Genomic DNA, 21643 nt, shown 5'->3' with positions numbered 1-21643 from the left:
TGTTACAGGCACGGATGAAAACTTATTCAGGCAAGGTACTTGTTTATATCTGTCCTCTGATTCTCATTAATCCTGATTCTGCATTAAAAGCCACACACTTCTCTTACTCTCTCTATCAGTTCTGTATTCGGTCAAGCTACTGTTAAATGTTTACGTAAGTATTGAAAGATTTCTGCTTAACAGTCCTTCAGACTCACTGTACTTTCTGTTCTAGTTGGCAACGTGGGACTCTGAGAAAGGACTGAATGGTAGTCTTCAAGAACGACGTCTGGGCAATGACTTGCAAGGACTGACACTCAAAGTGGTGACTGTCTTGGTATGATCTTATTTGAGTTCAGGAAACAAATACTCAAAATAAAAAGAGTCTGACTGTTTTGGGCACTTCCCTCAGTATTTTTCCCTATAATTTTCAGTTCTGTATTTTTGAATGATCAGTTACATAGGCAAGGAGAATAGATGGTGGCCTTTTATTATTTTATGCGAAGCTGTGCACTGTCAGAGAAAGAGCATTTGTTTGTTTGCTTATGCTGTTTTTCTGCATCGTAATTCCTACTGAGCATGGAACCAGCACAGGGCCTGAGCGCACAGGGGTGCATTCCAGATACCGTACTCTAACTCAGATATGCAGTTTTCAGCATTTCATGGTTTTTTTAAGATCAGATGGGCCAATTATGATAATCTAATCTTGGCTCTTGTACACTGCAGGCTGTAAAATTTAATCAAGTGTTTTCTCCATCAAGCGCATAAATTCCCATTGAGATAAACTATATCTTTCTTTAGAAAGGCATAGTCTTTCCAAAAAATCATTATGCTTTTGGGAGTACTGTCTGTTAGTATCCAGAGTGATAGCAGAGCTCCTGTCAGCTAAGTGCTAAATTAGGGGCAAACTCGGGCTTGAATGCATTTCTGCCTAAAATTTTGCAGCTTGCAGAATGTTATGTCTTTTTGTGATTTTTATTTCTCTTTTCCTGAATCATGGTACAAATAGGAAGTACCACATAAGATCATTAAGGCAATCCCCCCGGCCTCCAGTTTTCTTTCCTCTGCCTGATGACAGGTGAGGTTACGCTGTAGCTTACGTGGGAGGTGAGCAGATGCCTTCCACAAGAATGTCAGTACTAGGTTGCAAAGGCAGCCAGCTGCGATGGCTGTGCTGCCGGCAGCCCCGGTGTTCACACACAGAAGAGCCCATGCCTGGCAGAAAACATACCACAAAATGCTGCATTTCCTTGATCCTGAAACATACTTTAAATATAAAATACTCCAGGAACCATGAAGGTTATTCTTTAACTTTTCAAAATTTTAAATATTCACAAAATGCAGCATTTCTAGGTCTTGTTTCAGTATGTCTCCTGGATAAAAGGTTAATAATTGTCTGTAAAAGAAGGCTTTCTAAATCTGATATGTTCTGAGATAGATGGACAATAGTAATGTTCTTATCTAGGACTCACAAGCTTAACTTAATATCTAAGGTAGGTATCTGTGCCCTCTTTATAGTCAGTGAGAAGACACTGGTACTTCAGAGCGCAATCCATCCTGTGGACACCAGGAAGCTGCTAGAGGGGGTTCAATTGTCCTGTGGAGGGTCTGCCTTGTTTCACAAACTGTGGAAAAGCCAAGGCCACAGATGGGACATGGCTGCTGAAGCACTGGTGTCTGGTTGGGATGCCTCATAGTATCTCTCCTGGCCTACAGTTTTTGCCTCAGAAGGTTATGTGTGTCTCAAAATATGTGCCAAGTTGTCCAGAATTAACTCAGGAAACATCCTTTTGCCAAGAGAAGCAAACTAAAAAACTTGTTTCAAGTATCAGTTAAGATATTGTTTTGTTCTCAGGAAGAACCTTTTGTGATGGTGGCAGAGAACATACTTGGGCAACCAAAACGTTATAAAGGATTTTCCATTGATGTCCTGGATGCGCTTGCCAAGAATCTGGGTTTCAAGTATGAGATATATCAAGCTCCTGATGGCAAATATGGACAGCAGCTTCAAAACAGCTCCTGGAATGGCATGATAGGAGAACTCATTAACAAGGTACACAGAGAAGCAGCTGCATTTAAAAAAAAAAAAAAAAAAGACGTTTTGGAGTAGGGTGCTAAGCTTTGCAAAGGTGGGGTTTAAATTCTCCCCTTCCTCCATTCCCCATTACAAGACGATGAATTAGGATGAAAGCACCAGTGCAGAAGAATTCTGAGCTATGGGAAGTTTGAGTGTGGTGTAAACTGTGCAATTTAAGGTCTCGTACACAGGATAGGAACTAGAGTCTGTTGTTCTATTTACTGCCAACTGTTCTCAACATAAATTATATCAATGTGTGTTTACATAGTTGAAAGAATAAGAAGAGAGAACATGTATGTGTGTGAATGAATGACTGTATAAAATACAGGAAAAATAATGTAGTTTTCTTAAAATATTAATTGCTATTTTTTAATTTTTGTCATGATGTCTTTGCTACTTGTTTGTAGGTATGACTTTATTCGGGTCACTTTGTGGCAATGTGTTTGATAATGATCAACTGTTTGACTCCAAAACAGGAAAGATGACCCTAGTAATATACCCTAAAGAAGTGTTTTGAAGGACCAGAATTTAAATTGATCTCAAGATTTTTAATTAATTTAAAACAGAGAGGACCAAATTTCTTTAATTACGTTCTTGAAAATCAGGAGTAAATCAATTGAACTCCACTGAAGTAAATGAGGAAAGTCTGTAGCTTAGAATCTCCAGGAAAATGAAATTAGCGTGTATTTTGTTCATGTTCTCACTATCTGACATGGGACAAATGTTAATCAAGAAGGAGAATAAAAGGAATTAATATTCCATGTTGCTGCCCTTTGTAGAAAAGGTTACTCTTCTGCAGTGGAGTTATTACTGAAAGTGAAAGCTTTCTCATTACCTAGTAAGTAGGCGGCTCAGTATATGGCAAGTAGATGTTTAGGGAGAAACAGAAGGCGTTAAAGAAATAGCAAACGTGCGTATGATGATGGGATATTCTTGGTTTGTGCTAGGAAATATAAAGGATTTTTTTACGTATTTTGCATTGACATAAGCTGTTTGAATTTCAGTGACTTGAAAATGTGGTAAGAAATCCTGTTAAATTTCTTTTGAAATTGCTTTCGTTGAAGTAACAAAGTATGTATTATGGTATTTTTTTAATGGTATTTCTGCAACTAGCTTTTCCACTGACTCCAAAGGTTTTCAAAGCAGACCTCCCTCACCTAACATTTGCCTTACTTTCCCAACAAAATGTAGAGATAGAAAACAAAAAGTACATTATATTTTTGAAGATAACTGTTTTTATTAAGATGGAAAAATACTCCAAATCTAATTGTAGCTCTTAAAAATATTTGGTAATCTTATGACTCCTGTCATTGAGTTTGCATACTCTTTAAGGACCCTCTACATGTAAAACCTGCTGGCTTTAAGTGTTGAGCTCAAAGCAGTTTCAGGAGTTAAGTTGCCTTTGGTGTATTCTTCCAGTTACTGGTTTTTGCAGTAGCTTTATTCACGGTAAAAAACCCAACAAAATCCTTCCCCCAGTTATCATATGAAATCCGTTCATGAATATGGGCAGTTGGCCATCTGCAGGGAGAAGAACAAACTAGCTCTTAACACCTTGCTATCAAATAACACAAGCTAAATAAATGGCATTTCTTTCTTATTGCTTGCAGTGCACCAGGTTAATATGGTTTGGGGTTTTAGGCATCCTTTGGAAAACAAGTGAAGCATAAGGGTTAAATAAATTGCACTCATTCCAGAGAAGAATCAGGGTGATGCTTTTTGTTCTAGAATACTTTGACAGGTTATGTTTCACTGTTTTGCTTTAGACCAGTGCAATTAATTAGTGTTCAAATGGTGAAACTGATTCTGGTTTTATTTTTAGAAAATCTATTTTAATTTGTCTAAACATGTTAAATTATAAAAAGAAATGCATGGAGTCACTTGGTTCTTAAAAAGCTTCTCCTTAAGGCTCACTCTGGCAGAATTCATGGTGAAAGGAAGAGATCTGATCTGTTGCATTTGTCTCACAGAGAGCAGACCTAGCCATCTCAGCCATCACTATAACACCAGAACGGGAGAGCGTTGTGGACTTCAGCAAGCGGTACATGGACTATTCCGTGGGGATCTTAATCAAAAAGCCTGAAGAAAAAATCAACATCTTCTCTCTCTTTGCTCCTTTTGACTTTGCGGTGTGGGCTTGCATTGCTGCAGCCATCCCTATAGTTGGTGTCTTGATATTTGTCTTGAACCGCATCCAGACAGTCAGGGCACAGAACGCTTCCCAGCCGAGCCCTTCTGCTTCCTCCACCCTCCACAGTGCCATCTGGGTCGTGTATGGCGCCTTTGTTCAGCAAGGTACTTACTCTTTTATAAACATCACTGACAGGTGTTCAGAAATGTTCTGCCTTGAGTAAAGCAGATCAGAACATGTTAGTCTTGGCTAGAACGGTCTAAAGATGAAAGAGAAGGCTCATATGGGGAGGTAATACATTTTATTAGCCCAGATGACGAAGAGTGGGAAGAGGTAGGTAAGTTTGGGTGGTTATGTTCTGCTTTTCTGTCTCTCAGTAAGTCCAGAAAAAACACTCCATGCAGGCTTTTCCACTTTGGCAAAATTATCACATGATAAATAAACTACAGAGCTGCTTGGTGTGGAATTACAACACTTCTCCAACTCTGAAACTGGCACCTTTTACTAATTGTTTAAATTTAATTTTTGAAATGTATATGTTTTTGAACTAATGTGAGAAAGCTTATCTTTTGGTTCTTTGAACTGAATAGGAAAATTATTTGCAGTCGTGTAACTAACTTTACACTCAGGAATCTCTAGGCATAGGACTAACCCTATTGAATTTGGTAGGATCGCTACCATTAACAAAGTTACTTTTGTAAATAATTGTTTGCAAAATCTGCTCACGCAGTTTTTGTCCCCCATCTATAGCTAGGACTATTGTTGGAAGGCAGATTTTGTTGAATGCTAACATGTGGGTATGTTGTTAAGTTTTTTCTATGTTTTTTATTTGTGATTGCCAGCTTATAAAGCTTCAGCTGGAAAATCCTTACTATTGCTATGAAACTTGGTCCCTTACCTCATTAAGGTGACATCCCTAATGGGTTTAAGTACAGTGAGATATAATCACCACAAACATAAACTGAAGTGAATAGCACCAGCTCTATGGTAAGGTTTGGTGTCCAACAACGTTCAAGCGTAACTGTTCTTGAAGCCTGCTAGAAAGAAATCTTCACGTTGTTTGAAATGTTGTAAAGAGTAACAAGTAACGACACTAATGGTTCAGTCTTTGCAGATTTAAATACAGCACAGATAGCACACAAACCATTGGACAGTTTTGTGTTTTTTTCCCTAATCTAAAATGGTCACTGAAAGCAGAATACTGCTATATTCTGAACACTAATGATTTAATTCCTGCATATTAGTCATGCTTCACCATTAAACTTTCTTTATTTAGAAAATTTTTTGTGTTCTGTAGATTTGATCCTCCATAATTCCCAAAGGAAATATTTTGAAAGATGGCTTTCTAGAACAGTATCCAGGGCAAGAGATTGACTGTAAAAAATGTTTGTTAAATTATCAATTTTAATGAAAGCAGCGCTTTTGTCACAGTGAAAGGGCACTCTGGAGGGGAAACAAATGCAGAGGAGTAGCTCCAGCAAAGTTTAACGTAACAGGGCACACAGAGGGTGATCATAAATGGAAGCTGCTGAGAGACCCTCATTTTCCCTGTTCGTTTGTAGGGGGCGAATCTACTGTCAATTCTGTGGCTATGCGCATTGTAATGGGAAGCTGGTGGCTCTTCACCCTTATCGTGTGCTCTTCCTACACAGCGAACTTAGCAGCATTTCTCACAGTATCAAGAATGGATAATCCTATAAGGTAAGAGCCCCTTCTTAACATGAAGCCTGAAACCTGGATTTCACAGAAAGGTATTATCCATTTGAGCACTCATTCTTGCAAGCAGGAGATAACTAATAAAATACACTGCTTATTTGCAGTAGCTGCTTTTTTCTTCTCAACCCTCCTTCTCCTTCACTCCTATACAATCCCCAAGCACAAGGTTTGACAGATGCATGGAGGGGACAATGGCACTTTAATTGTGTATTTTTCCAGAGGATATCTTTCATGTTTAGATGTATTTTCTAGTTAAGCAAACTGCTTCGGCTGTCTTTACTTCTTTGTTGAACATCAGAGGGAACTGTCACCTCTAGGGAACTATATAACATTTCACTTCTCACTTGCAATGTGTAATTTTATGTTCTCAATATTTTGATATACACTGTTTTTAATGCTATTATTTGCATGTAAGGTAATATAGGTGGTATTTTAAAATATAAATGGCCAAAATATAAATGGCCAGATTCAGTGGCATTGTTTGCAGAAAACAGCTTCTTCTCAAAGAGGAAAAGATAACTGAATCTGACTCCAGGGTAACAGATGTAATATAGCAGTTGTTTTATTAAATTTATATATAATTCTCTACAGTTGTGTTAGCAATACTGTGATGATAAATTACAGCTTCTGTAACAAACCCAATTTATCTTACAGCTTTGACTTCTTTCCCTTGCCGTTTGCCTACTAATCCATACCCAATGAGAATATTTTCAATACACCAGACCTCTGAGCAGCTCCAGAGAGCTGCTGGTTGTTTGGTGGCAATTTGTGTGTGTGTGTGTCATTTGTTTTTCTTCAGAAAATTTAAAGGCTAAAGAATGTTTTCATTTTTTCTCTCAAAACATGGACAAAATTTCCAACTTCATACTGTCATGGAGTACTGGGAGGGCCATTGAACTTCCACAGTCAGTGTCGACAGGATTAGAGCCTGGTATCTCATGTTTGGTCTGATGGTGATGGAGTGGAGAGGTGGCCAGAGGACAGGCAGTGCAACACAGGCTCTCCTTCTAGAAAATCCTGAGCCAAGGATTTTGGGTGCTAGAGAGCGACACAGTTACTCTATTGGTCTCACTTGGGGTTGCACTCGGAAAACTGGGACTGTAATCTTTTTGCTCGGCTTGTGAAACAGAAGCATTGGCACTTAGCTGAGGCTGGCACTTAAAAAAGCTGCTTTTGCCTTCTCTGTGATATCTGCAGAGAAGGACATAAATAGGTACATTTCTCATAAACATGAGTTTAACAGTATTTCCAGTTTTTAAATTGTCATTGTGTACTTGTAGTTAATGTAATGGTTTGTATGGATATAGTGTAATAATAATAATATTAATAACAATAACAACAACAACAATAAACCAGCCCAAAAGTGTTTTTTTTTTAATTAATTTTCTGATAGTTTGGCCAAAACAAGTGTGTTTTAACAGTAATAGAAGTCGGAACTGCAAGTAATTTCTGGAAATAACATGAGAAACAGAATAAAACTACTGTAGAGTATCTGTGAGGCCTAGTTCTAAGGAGAATAAGGTTAAGCTCAATGAATAAATTGCTCTTGAAACCCAAGACATAAATATTTTTCCACAAAGCTTGAATAATTATCTTCTCATAAATTTCTGAAAGTTCTAGTTCCTTCATGGTACAAGAAATTGTCTGTTTGGTCTACTGAGCATCTCCCAAAACTCAGCAAAGTTCAGAGGAGAACAAAAGTTGGGGTGAAATGCAGTGAGGAATCTGCAAAAAGATACATAGGTTTAAGAGCAGAACTATGAATTTATTAGAGGAGGGTTTTGAGGCTGAGCTATTACAACATTTACAAGGGGTTTTGATTCCCCTTCTTAGTAAAAGGAAAAGGGCATTGCTAAGAATCTTGAGGCAGGGGGAGAGGATTTTGGGGTAAAAGAGTTGCTTGGGGTTGTTTCAGGACTTTAGAGCCCAAATGCTCTTCTATTGTTAGAGATGGCAGCTGAAGAATTATAATTAAATGTCTTTCTACACCTAACAGTAGCTGCCACTTTTCAGGTTCCCTATATCACATGCCCGTGTACAAGGCGAGGATACAGAAGGAAGAAAGCACTCTACTGTGATCTGCAAATACCAGCAGAGTAATTCAGGTGCCAAACCAGAAATGTCTAAAGTAATTTAAGTTGCCATAAGGTTCACTGCCTGTGCTCCAGCTACTTGGCTATAAGGGCAGGGGTCTCTGTTTAGGTGTTGTCAGCCACAATGTGGATTATTCATATTGCCTGGGGTGTCTAAAAGTGGTCCCGGACGCTTCGGCTTAGGCATCCAAATCATTCCCCAAATAATCTGAAATGGTAGCTGTCAGAAAACCCTTTGATTTCATCACTGATTGGCATAACTGAGCCAGTTAAGGGACTCGCTTGTCTTGGCTTGCCTATGGCTGTTTTACAAAGTTTGCAGAATCTCCCTGAGAGACAGAGAGAGAGATCTGGACTAAACCCTCTCATTGAAAACTGCTAGTGCCTTAGAAGAGGGGATGGGGTAAAGAAATAGGTTCTCTGGAAGCTCTGTTGAGCCTTCACCCATTTCTAAGCTATGACAAAGATATTTTCATGTCCCTGCTCTTTAGGAGAAACGTCTTATAAAATGTTGTGTCAGATTTAGAACAAATATTTTTTCCCGAGAAAGTAAATTACTGCCTTACATGAACGCATTGTGGCCTGGTGTCTCAGCTCCCAGCACTACTTAGCTTCAGCATTGTATGATGCAGGGTGACTATTTTTGCCTTTCTAAATTTGCCACTTAACTCATATCTTTCATGGACCCAGAAAGGAATACTTACTTGAAATCCATTTTTCCCACCTAAAGAGGGACAATGAGTTATAGCTGAAAATTTGCTCACCAGCTGAGAACTACCAAATCCATCTGTGTATACTTCCCTTGTTAAGAAACCACCCCCCCATCCTCTCAGTAAATGTGTGCTGTTATCTCTCCCTCCATAGGAAGGTCCTCTAGTGTTCAGTACTGCTGCTGCTAAATTGCCAGCAGGAGAGAAAATAGTATTATGGTGTTGCAGTAGCTGTGACACAGTTATGATTTTCATTAGAAGACTGATTTTCTTCCTAAGCCCCCTCCAAAATGCCTAATAAAAGTTCTGTCAGCATCAAATTTGGCATGTGTGGTCTGTGACTAGCAGAATAGGAGTGTGTTTGATTGAATAACTAGGTGTCAATCAACCCAGTGATACTTACCTCAACAACTTCACTGAAAAACAAGTGTGTCATAGAAATCATAGATGATATTTGTTAGAATGGGCTTGGTGAGACATTAGCTGAAACAAAGTTGAACTGTTGGAAGGCAGATTTTTAGAATTAACATGTCAGATGAAAGCCTGCTGATGAGGGAATAATTTTTTTTAATGGGGTATTGATAAATCTCACAAGGCTTTTCCACCCTGCCATGAGTTTCAGGGACTGCCTGGGGCTCCCAGGGAGGTGACATACCCAGAGTAGGAGGCATGGCAGAAAGCAGCTCTGGTATGCTTTCTGCATTTCCTGACAGAGACTAAATCCCAAATGGATTCTCAAGTACTGTGCTGTCCAGCTGTCCAGATGCCATGTAACAAATGTGCCTGTCTTGGAAAGAACAAAAAACTTCTTGGATTTTCCCAAACCCTCAAGGGCTTCATCACAAGTGTGATAATGGGGACAAGCACTGGCTTTCTGGTCCGGCACGGCTGTGTGTGCTGCCGTGGTCCTCGTGTCACTCGTCCTGCTGTTAAGAGGGCGGTGGGCAGGGTCAGAATCTGGAGTTCGAGACCCACATCAAAACCTCTGGCCCTTTGGGGGATGGAGGACAGCAGAACGCAGCATGAACCTTCCCCAGCTGTCCTCCATTTTGCAGTTGCTAGTGGTTGGTATTTCTGAACCTCTTTGCGCTTTTAATACTGCTTTTCTGAGCCCTCTGTCCAAATTACTTCTTCTGCTCTTCTCATCTTCTCTCTGCCCCAACCTCACAACAAGAGAACAAAGGCAATGTAGTGGTTACCATAGGATTTCTGCGTTCGTGGAGATTCACAGGCAGGACAGTGAACCATCAAGCAGATTTCCCAACCGCATGTGGACAGAGGAGTGAGATGTTACTTGGTTCCAAAAGAGAAGGCATTTTTTTGTGAATGTGCTGGTGGCAACCACTTTGGAGCTCAGGCTAGGAGGCTGTGAAACATGTTCTAACTTTGTAGATGAGCAATTCTTAATTTTTATGTTTAATAGAAATCTAGGTAATGTTTAGAGCCTGTGCTAATCCTTGACAAAGTTGTGTAAACCCAAATGATTTTGCATTTATTATTCTAGTATTCGCCTTCAGAACTGTAAGCACCTGAGAATAATGGGTCAGTCTGCCAAGTAAGGGCTGAATTATTACATGGCAGTTTGTTCTTTCTTTTGTTTTATTACATTTTCAAACAGCCCTTGGATCTGCTGTCTGACCTTCCATTTGTAATTATGAGTTTAATTAGCAGTGACTTAACTTCCAGCTTAATTTCTTGTTAACAAGCAGACTACATGCAGTTCAGTAGCTGCACAGATATTCTGAAGCTCAGGTTTAGGAGAGCTTCTCTGACAGGAGGTTAAGAATCATGCAGAGTAATAGGGCTTAAAAAAGTAGGCTATTTGCAATTGTAAGAGAGTTTGAATTTAAGATTTTATCAAATTGATCCTTAACATTTGCACATGCTATGGATGTTTTGAAAGGCATCTGTATATATGCATTCATAGACTGCATAGAAATGCATTCTGCTTTCAAGTTCACAGCTGCTGTGTCATGATTTGGGATTTTCTTATTTGCACTTTAATCTCCAAATTTCATGTGTTTTGGTGACAGCTGAAGATGTACTGCAGCTTAGTTGGGGTGATAGTCTGGCACTTGGAAGACTCGGGTGCAAATTCTTTTTCTACCACAAGCTTTGTTTCATCTTGGCAAGCTTAGCCTCTTCTCTGTCTCAGTTCCCTTTCTGTACAACAGAGTAACAATTTTTTCGTATCTTATATGGCACATTGTCAGTTCAGCTGCTTTAAAGATGATGACCAGAAATGACCATATTATAATTGCTCCACAGGTATCAAAAAAGATAGATTTTCTGGGTTGCATACAAACCAGAAACAATCTCAAAATATTTTAAAAGAAAATGAGGAAAGTATTTTGAAGACACCAGCTAGAGGGAAATGAACAAAAGTTTCATCTGCTGTAGTTAAGTGGATTTGATAAGGTTGGTAGCAAGAACCTCACAGGAATCCCTCTGTATTGGCAGTGATTTTTGCCTTGAAATTCCTTGTGTTTGAAAGCAGCCTTTCTGTTGTTAATATATGTGGCTTTCTAAATATTTCATTGGATTTTCTTTTGTTATGTTTAATTTTGATATGTTCAATTTGTACTATGTTTTGCAGTGCCTAGGCAGCACCTCAGGCACGTTGGCAGGAGGCATGTATGAATTAGCATGATAAAAAATAATTACCATGATTACTATTTAAAGCCTGTGAGCAAAAGCTTCAATCATTAAATAACTAGCTTAATTTCATCCATAAAAACAAAGGCTAAAAAAGAGTGTAAGAAAGATGCAAATGAATGAGCAAAGACAAAAACTCAAAACTATTTTTTTTTCTAGAACATTCCTTGTTTAGACCACATGGAAGAAATGTCATGGCAAATGCTCTGCAAGCTGTGCAGCAGGGCAGCGGTGCTCAAGGGCAGAGCTTGCCAGCCGTTTGCCTTCAGGCACTGTTCAGGACAAGACACTCGGGGGTTGCCAGTGCTAGAATGCCCATTGTCTATATTTTCATCTCACTTTCCTTGATGGTGTTGCCCAGTGGGTGCTTCTCAGAAACCCAGGGCTATACGAAGTCTGGAGCCTTTTAAAAAGCTTCCTGAATGTTGGCATATGCTGTTCAACCATGGTTTAAAATGGATCCTAATTACTCCTGTAACAGCGCAAGCAGGCAAGGATATAAGTGCAAATATTTCCCAAGGACATTTTTCTGGGAAAAATGAGAATGCATAGCTGAAAATCAAGCTTGCATTCCATCGCTCCAATTGCCGTTATAAAAATGTGCTGTATATTGGAGAACAATGGAAAACCAAGAGATTTGTGATTCCACACCCTCTTCAACTCTACTTCTACACCGGTATTATAGTATATCTTCATTTGTTCTTGTTACTGGGAAGTTCTGTAATTTAAGTGGGTTGCAGCATTAACATTTAGATGCATATACAGTTTGGAGAAGAAAATGATTTGGATATGACGTTAGCAAAGTCTACCATCTGTGCAGGTAATAAAATGATTTTTTATTATTTTTTACTTGTGCTTTAGAAGGGCGAAAATACAGCACGAGCAGCAACCCTCATGACAGCCCACAAAAATGTACACAGATTGGTTCAAATCTGAGACTGATATGCAGTCACTTCTCAGCTCAGACTGATTCACCTTTTAAGTCAGATTTTCTCATGTTAATACAGGTTATTCACTGGCTGTCCATAGAGTAGCTGTATGCTTTCTGCATACATTAAATCTCATTGGCCCCCGACTTCAACCTTCTTTGTTGTAGTATGTGGTTTCTTTTTGTTACAAGGATAGTACCTGTGACTTATTTTGTTGGGTTTAATTTTCTATTTGACTCCTAAGGGATAAACAATACAAAACACAGTAACAGAAGATTTTTGCCCGATAGGATATTTATATTTCTATTGTTTTTCTCTAAAGAAGGTGATTTGATGTCTCACATGAACTGATAATGAAATTTAATATAACAGCATATTAAAAAGGGAAAATAACGATTACTACAGCAATTCAAACAGAGATGGCCTTAAAGCTTCAGACATCTCCTAACTGTAACGACTGCCTCAGCCCACCATTTTTTAAGGACAAAAACAAAGGAATAAGAATAAAAACTTCATGGTGAATTCTGTTTTGGAAATGGATTGTGGGTGCTGAACAACCGTTAAAGCAGCTGGGCCAGTGTGCTCGAGTATTTGAGTTTCAATCCTGCAAAAGCACTAATTTCTTTTTTTCACTATATCAGATATTTATGTGACCTACAATGCAAAATTACCTAACTGCTTTTTGCATGTTAATATACTATTGCATGTGTTTGCCTGCTGGCCATGTTTGCTGTTCTTTTGGACAGACAGATACTGTTACATGCCCCTATGGTATGTTTCTTTGTCAGAACAGTATTTAAACAAAGACCCTCAAAGTGGCAAGCCAGGTAGAACCTGAAAAAATACAAATTTCTTCATGAAACTTGCTAGTGAAACAGCTGCCTGGGGAAAAATGTTACAAACCTGTAAAATTGCTTGTATTTTATACTATTCATCCACGCTGGTCAGAGTCATGATAGTAACAGTAAGCCCTACTATACAAGCCATGCAGCTTGTTCCATTATGGGGTAATATAGTACATATTTCTGCATAGATTTCCAAATCATCCAGAGTCAGAAGGTCTCTCTGAAAGCAACCCTGCAGCCAGAACAAGCAAGTAAATTGCATTTGCAAAACTACCAATAATTAGTAAGCATTTCATCACAATCGGTTACTTCCTGTGAAACAATAAGATGAAATTGAAAGTAGGTGTACCTACTTGTAGGAAGGGAAGGCTGTACCTCTTTGCTTACTTGCTGTCAGCTCAGACAAGACATACATGAGCTTCCAACTTTGTTAATCTGTTGCACGTTTTGGAAAACACTTAATCTGCTTGTGTTTAAAAAGTCTCCTCATCTTGCACAATTCCTCACCAGTATCTCCATGTGAGCAGCGGTTCTGTCATCCTCATGCCATGGCTGTTCAGCACCAGAATTCCCCACCCTTCTGGCAGCAAAGTAATTTCTTCGCCTTCTGTTCGTTGCCATATATTCAATGTCAGCAGGATGACTGTGACTGTAAGGAACATGCACTGAATTGTTTATTTCTTTAGATTATTTTGGATAAAGGGAGGAGACGGGAAAGAAGGGAAGTTCCAGCAGGAGCAGAGGAAGAATGCTTGCCCAGCCATCCTCCCGGAGTAGCGGTTGGTTGGTTGATTAACACTGACCGTTGTCACCATGCTATGGCCAGTCATGTTCTCCACTTAGATGATCTGTCTTTCACAGTGCGAGGTTTGAATTAATAGCCTGCAATAAAAATTAAGAAATTATTGTACCTCCTATAGCCTAAAAGCTCAGTTCGTACAGTTAATTCAAAAGCTGATTGCTTGGAGCAAAGTTCAGTGGCCATTCTCAGAGACTAAAGACCTGTGCTGTAGGTTGCAAGGTTGAGAGTTTCAGTTGTGGTGGGCTCAGTGCACTATCATCTGTTTCATGTTGTGCTGATGAATTCAGCCATACATTAAGAGATCAAACTTTGTATGGGGTAGCCGGGGTACAGGCACGTGTCTTTTTGCCAGCTCTGCTGTGGACAAAGGAACTTCAGTCAAGGGATCATGCAAACAGCTTTGTGCAGTAACATCTTAAATCATATAAGCTAGATTCATTGCTGATGTGAGGAGGATTTGGTTTTGATTCTCTGATTTTTTTTCTCCCGTGTATTTGTACGATTCCCATGCATTTGTAATATTTTATATGCATAATATATGCATATTTAGTCAAATGGTTGCACTAGTCTTATATAATCACTTAGGGGAAAAAAAATGCTTTTGGTTTCCTAGGTCCTGAAAGAGCTCTTGCTGACATTATAACAGCTTCTTCTAATTTCTTCTTATAGTTCTCCACATTAAAATAGTTTACATCTGTGTCTTTGATACAGTCTCTTTCAGGAATTGCCAGCCCTTCTGTAGTCCTTTATCCTTTAAATCAACTTCCCAAGAGACTTTATCCTCCAGTTCCTGAAGTCCATTGAGGTCTAGTCTTGAAATCCATTGTTTTTATGCTGTTACTCTTGCTTCCTGCCCCTTTCCCCCCCCTCAGGACAGTGAGCTCCATCATCTTGCAAACACTTTTAATCTGCTTACTTTTCTCTTTGACATTTTCATTCAAACCTAAAATAGTCATTCCCCTTATAAATGTCTCCATGATAGAAGATCATTCCTTCTTACACCTTAAATGAAATATAGGATGGTATTTCGTCTTCTGAAATAAAAGTTGTTACAATACATTCTAAAATGTTTATAGACCATCTTGCTATGAGGTGAAAAACTCTAAACTTGACATTTAAAGAAAAGGCTTTAAAAATTGAATATCCTCATAAAGAGATTTAGAAACTGTTCCCGATGATGTAAAAAAATTTAAAAAAAACCAAAAAACACAGCAAAACACACTGGAGCAGGGGGTTCTTAGTTTTCCTGGAAACTAAGATGCTACTGTTCATTGCCATGAGTGCTTTCCTATTAGCTCTTAGTTCCTGTGTTGCAAAAGATTTTCTAGAGGGAAAGAAAACTTTTCTGGAAATAATACTGTGTTGCTAAGGGAAGGATTGCATATTTTCTTTCCACTTCCTGGTCTCATCTGCCTTAGTGAGCAATGTTCTCTCTTCTGCACGCATGCCCCCATATAATATAGGAGCATTTCCAGACTCATCTGGAGATGAGGGAGAGAATGGTGTTGCCTTAGAAAATCTATTTTGATACAGCTGCCAAAGTTCCATTAAAAGAAATGTAATCACATGCACTGAAGTTGTTTGCCTTCTAAACCATTAAAACCAGCCTAGGAGAATAAACCACTGATTTAATTTAATTGATTTATGAATAGTCATATCTATCTAAAAAAGAATAGAAAACCATCAGTCAGAATGGGGTGGATGTTAACTACTATGGTTCTTTCATATGGCAGTAATGCAATTTCCAAGCTCATATTTCAAGGTATGTAATTAGGCTACCCAATAAACTAATTAATCTCAATATAAGGAACAGCTAGTTGGTTTTGATGCGGTACTGTCAGTGTTTCTAGTATGAGGTTCAGTATTCAGGTGAGGCTTGTGTTCAGGGTGAGAAGAGGCAAAAGGGTAAGGTCTTTTTTTTTGTTTACCTCGTTGTACGTCAGGATGAGGTGGCAAGTGCACCATTTACCAAGTGCGTGCAATCTGGGTCCTCTGAGAAACAGGCAAGTGGGCCTCCAGACTTTAAAATATGCATATATAATGCATGCATTTTAGACATCAATAATAACTGATTAATGCTGTATGTGCTTTCAGTATTAATGAAGAGCCCTATGTTTTGATTTCCCAGGAGTATCCAGCACATACTGTAGCAATCAAGATGCCTCTTCAGAGTCCTTCTGTTTTTTTCTCTTCTTTCTGTCAGCATCGATAGCTTCTGCTTTACTCCCTGTGGTAAGGGAAAGGTGTGAAGCTGTTTTCCAGCATCACTTTGTACCTTTGACAGATCTGCGCCATGTGAATTCATCCAGCCCCTCCACCCTGGCTATGAGACTGTTGACACTGGTGCAAGCAGCAGCCCAGAACTTTCCACAGATCCTCGTCCTCGCAGCGTGTGACAGCTCCTGAAAAATCAAAAATTAATAAAGAGTTGAGTAGGACCTTATCCCACACTGGGATTTCATGGACTTTAATGGAACTACTCACAGTATAATGATATCCTAACAGTCATGGTATAATGTATACCACTCGCCCTGAGTAAGGACTTTAGAAGCCAGCACCAAGGTGCCAAGTTTATCCATTCCGCACTCTTTTTAATTAAAAAGCTACTCTTTGTCATCTGAGTGCAAACCAGAACAGTGGTGATATCAGTATGTAATAACACCAGTTGAGAGGGAAGAAAGCGATTTCTTCCCTCTCGATCTTAATCATTAATCTTCATTAGGATTTTTAGCTTCTGAATGTGAGTGGTAGAAGACATCAGTATAGCAAACAATTTAAATTGTATCTGCATAAGTAATAGAGGTAGTTTGTTATTTTCATTATAGGTAAAAGTGTGTGTCAGTCACCAGATGTGTTTGATTCAGACTATATGATTTTCATGCCAACTTTATGATATGTTTGATTTAGGTGAAGTGACTAAAACCTGCTGTTAGGACTGAGTTGCTCCTAAACACCAGCTGCAGTTTTTATTTTAATTAATAACTTAAGGAGTAGAATACCTTGCTTTAATTAACATGTTAACCCTTCAGGGTACTCAGAGAAGGGTCACAATGGCAAAGTGGGGTTTAGAAGTAAAGCAAGAAAATATTCAAAGGTAGTCCAAATGATGTATTTCTTTCCCCCAAACATGTTAGAAGCTCTTGAGATGTTTTCACCTTTCCTTCTTTGCATTTTAATTTCCTCCTTGCTGTTGAACGTAATATGGAATGTGGGTAAAGGACCCAGGCTAACCCAGATTTTTCAGCAGGACTGATTATTCTGGATTTGCAGGGTGTCCAGTAACTGGTCATAGCTGCTCTGAATCCCTTTCCAGGTGTTGAACTGGATCATGGAAACATCTTAGAGGTGTGCTGTTGTGCCAAAACTTTTCTTGATCCATTCTGAAAATCTGCCCAGTCATGTAGTAATTTAAATGTGGAGCTGAGCATACAAATTAAAGCTCCAGCTTTTGAAATCCTGGGCCTGCATCTTAAAAAAAAAATCTAATGTGATTACTCTGAATGTCTCTTTTCAGTCTACTTGTTTCCATTGTTAAATTGCAAACATGGTGGCCAAACTGGGTAATATCTCAAGGTTATTAATTTGTTAGAAATACGGAAAAATGGGGTCGTGAAGAGGGGTCCTGTAAATGCCCCTTGTAAATATAAAGGAAAGACTGCCTTCTGAATTCACACCCTCAGTTAGACATCAGATAAGTTCATACGCAATCATAAATGCCCAGCCATGAGAGAAACTTCATCCAGAGATCACAGACTACTGGGTGCCAGTGGTTCCGGCTTTGAGATGCAAATCCTTGGGAACTAGCTTCCATTGCTACCACTATTAATGGAGTTACTTGTTATGCTATTGTTTGTTTTTAAAAATATTTTCAAGCAAAGTAATCATAACTTCTACTGTAAGGACCATCGTGGTTTCTTTCCCATATGATGACAATGCAGAAAATACAGGACACACAAAAAGAAAAGATTTATTACAAAGAAGCAACCAAAAAAGCCTCCTAGTTAATGGAGGAATCATCAGGCTAAGTGACTTTTGCTCTTATTGCCTGGAGAATGTTCAGAGAAGAGGAGGGTTGGAAGTATAGTTAGAAACACTGGAATGGCAATCAGGAGATGTTTACCTTATTTCTAGCTCTTTAACAGATTTCTTTAAGTGTGGTGCTGGAGCAGAGCCAGTGTCAGCTCTAGGCAAAATGAACTTCTACGATCCAGTGACAAATCAGGTCACGCTCGTGCAGATCACTGCAGATGACTGGAGTTGCTGAAGTGGTCCTGAGGGCATTGTTTAGAAACAGCAATGGATAGGAATAACCAGAGGTCTAATTTTGTTTACAGAAGAACCTGTTTTACTGATGATGATGAGAATCCAGTTTGATTTTTGGATCCAAAGTTGAGTCTCACAGCTAGAAAAACTATTTTGTCTTTATTTGAAAATAGGCATGATTCCTAAATAAACCGCTGGAAGGTATTACAAAGTTCTATGAGCAGTGGGACACAGCCTAGTTGTATGGATTTTTGTCCTACATTCCACACGCTTCTTTGACTTTAGCAAAATTGCTGCAGATTGTTCTGAGATCGGTAAAGCAAAAGTGAGATTTCAAGTCATGGTAGTAGAGCATATTCCTGCTGCATCTCAGACTCTTAGAAAAAGTACACAAAGCCTCCAAATGTTTTGCCAATACAATGTGTGTAGCTACTAAATAATTACTACTGAAATCATAAACATGACAGTGTATCATTTATTAATAACCAGACTGTCTTTACATTTCAGGTGGTATACATGTGGTTTGTTCCCTTCCTTTAAAATTTAATCATGCAATAGCTCTGCAGGAACAGAGTCCCAGTGAAGACATTGTTTGCAGTGAAAGCGATGCCGTATTGGGACTTTAGAAGACAATTTAGTTTAGTTTTCTTGTCTTTCCCTTTGCATGCAGGAACTGAGGCTGGTGGAAGTTGTTTTAAAGAAATAAAATCATCGTAGAGGCTGTACAAGTTCTGTGCTCCTAGTAATTTGTGTACATATTATTTGGCAATTTTGTTTTGCCTTTTTCTTACTGTTTATAGTTTTGTTTCCCGTCCTGGAAACCCCTGAGCGTGTGCTTTTGCATGCGTGAATAGTTTCACTGATCTCAGCAGTACTGGTCTATCTGTTAGGTATGCTAGGTACCCTAAAACCAAAATTTCTTTGGGACAGCAAGAGAGAGAGGGTCCTGATCCTGTGCTGGAAGGGTGGCATAACTGTTGCCATCACCTGTGTGACAGAGCATGTAGCAAACCCCCTCCTCCTGTGGCAGAAGTAAAGCTGGCTTTAGCTTCCTTCCCTGAGTAAACCCATAACTGGATGTATATTTTGTTTTCGGTTGCGCCTAATACAAAGCAGTGAGTCCCAGTCCAGACAAGGGCTCATAGATGCCGCCACACTGGCAGCAATGACTATTATCTTCATGAAAAGAGCTGCTATGAGAAGCAGCTGCTGCCGTGCCTCCTCCTGCTGAGGAGTTCAATCACTGTTCGTTTTAACTATAGTAAAAGTGTGTAGTTGACACGTCAACATGTCCTGTGACACATGCCAGTTGATTGTTTTTTCCACTGGAGGAAAGTCTCTGCTTCTTTGAAATCATGTGTAGTAGCTGTTCCTGCTCCACTGATGATGACCAGCACATACACAGCCGTGCACCGTTTGTTTCCTTCCGTGATGTGGAAGTGTTTAGTCCTTGTGTGAAGGGCTGCAACTCCATTGATTCAGTGTAGTTTAATCTGTCACTCCTTATGGCTTCCCTTGTAGAAACTCCCATGAGGCTTTTTCTGTTAAGGCTTTTGTTTAGAGTAAAGCGGATGGTATTTTTCATGGACAGTTGTTGAAATGAGTTTTATATGAACTATAGAATGATGTATTTGCTGATGAAGGACTTGATCCTACAAAGTCTATACTAAGCATGCAAGTACTACTGGCAATTTCTACTGGCCTACCTTTATTGGTAAAGCAAAGATTTTGCTTAGTGTATTTGCTGAAGAAACCCGTTGCTCTGCACATCAGTGCGCCGAGGCAGAACAAAGAATGTTTAAATTGAAATGGAGCAATGCAGAATTTGACCGTGTCACTATAGAGAAGTTGGCAATTTGGTAATTGATTTAAGAGCTCAGCTTGATTATTCAATATTTCCAAAAAAGTCAAAGAGATGCCCAAATTAAAACCATGGACCTAATTTTTCTGAAGTCTAAGGTTATTAGGTGTGGAGATAAACTTGCTTTCATTTTAGTATTCTCTGTGGCTACCACCATTCTAACAATACTTTGAACAATTTTATTGGCCTCACTAAAAATAATCTTTGAAGTGACCCATTTTTTAGTTTCTGTATCCTGCATCTAGTTTTAACGCATGCTAGTAATATTCCTATATGGACCTGGAACAAATGTTGGAAATTTATAGAAATATGTCACAATACTTTTTTTTTTTTAATTGGTACTTACTTTTTAGGCTCGCAAGTTCTAATGTTATCTCATTGTTCAGCTAACATATCACTCTTTCAGTATAGTTTGAAGGCTTATTAAGTATTGGCTGCACTAATGTTTATGGGGACTAACTGCTATTCTTTCTTCCATTTTTAAGTGGACTTGTGCTTTTGTAACGTGGATTCAGTAAGACAGTGAAACTTTTCGCCTAATTCTGAGTCAGTGAGACTATCATCGCCCTGTGGCAATTTATATCCATAACAGAAGATTATTTTTTTTAGATACTAGAAAGTATCTGTGCCACTACACTACTACCCACAACCTTGACACAGCTTTGCAGACCATTCCCTCACTGGAGACATACAAAGAAGTTGATCCTGCAAAGCTTGCCTGGCTTCCAAGTGCGTCTGCCAGTGAGTGGACTAATATGGTCACCAACAATAAACACCATTTTCTCATTTGTGCTCATTGTCTTGGCAAATACATCCATGGAGGGTGTAGTTGTGAGCAATTTTATGTCTCAAAATTTTCTGCAGTTCACAGTAGGCAGAATTCTCTTTCAAGTCATTGCTTTCCACTGGTGAGAACTTTATCGAATAAATCTCTTTTCAGCTAGGATTTTATGTTCTAGGTTTCAGCTCATAGGTATTTCTTGGGATTATACTGGTGGTATAAGATTGTCAAATCAATTCAGCTACTTTTATTTTTACTTAGAAGTTTAGTGGGGTTACTTTTTCCCAGTGTGTAAAGCATGTATTTCCCTCCCGTATATCCTGTTGAGAAAACAGTTATAGTTAGAAGCTGTATTTATATTTAATTCTGTAGATGTCATGAATTCTTAGCTTTTGGAAAAAAAAGTTTAAAAGAAAATAAAGTAGCTTCAAGGTATTTAAAAATAGAAATTTAGGACTTGTGCCATACATTTTATGTGTGCATTTCTAAGGCTTCATGTAGGTAGAGCAGCTTAAAAAGGCTCATCATCTCTAGGATGCTCTATCTTGATGGCAGCCATCACCTAAAACATTATGCTGCATTGAGCAAAAATCTCAGGGTACCGGCTTCCTTAGGTAAAAGAAGAACATAGCTTTTTCTGCCAAATACAGAAAAAGCAGTAAATTTATTTTACTGTCTGTATATGATTTAGGGATTAATATTAAGAAAATTAATTAACTTTAGTTGAGAGAAATTATTTATATTGTGGTGTTTGACAAAACATACGCAGCGCTGTGAAGGGAGAGGCTGCTCTACTCACAG

General features: G+C 38.8%; 1 protein-coding gene across 1 annotated transcript in view; it reads left to right on the top strand.

Annotated features, from left to right (window-relative positions):
* The window catches only part of GRID1 (glutamate ionotropic receptor delta type subunit 1), a gene marked incomplete at its 5' end in the record, with an annotated part of 552836 nt that overhangs the window by 496636 nt on the left and 34557 nt on the right, over positions 1-21643 (top strand). Inside the window, 4 exons of the mRNA XM_082002351.1 lie at positions 215-316; positions 1835-2032; positions 4027-4351; positions 5750-5888. Of these exons, the coding sequence (XP_081858477.1) occupies positions 215-316; positions 1835-2032; positions 4027-4351; positions 5750-5888 (764 nt within the window). The remainder of the gene's footprint in view (positions 1-214; positions 317-1834; positions 2033-4026; positions 4352-5749; positions 5889-21643) is intronic.

Source organism: Phaethon aethereus, assembly GCF_964289735.1.
Source record: "Phaethon aethereus genome assembly, chromosome: 7".
Classification (NCBI taxonomy): Eukaryota; Metazoa; Chordata; class Aves; order Phaethontiformes; family Phaethontidae; genus Phaethon; species Phaethon aethereus.
The sequence above is the reverse complement of the archived record's forward strand: the minus strand, read 5'-3'. Positions and strand labels throughout refer to the sequence as shown.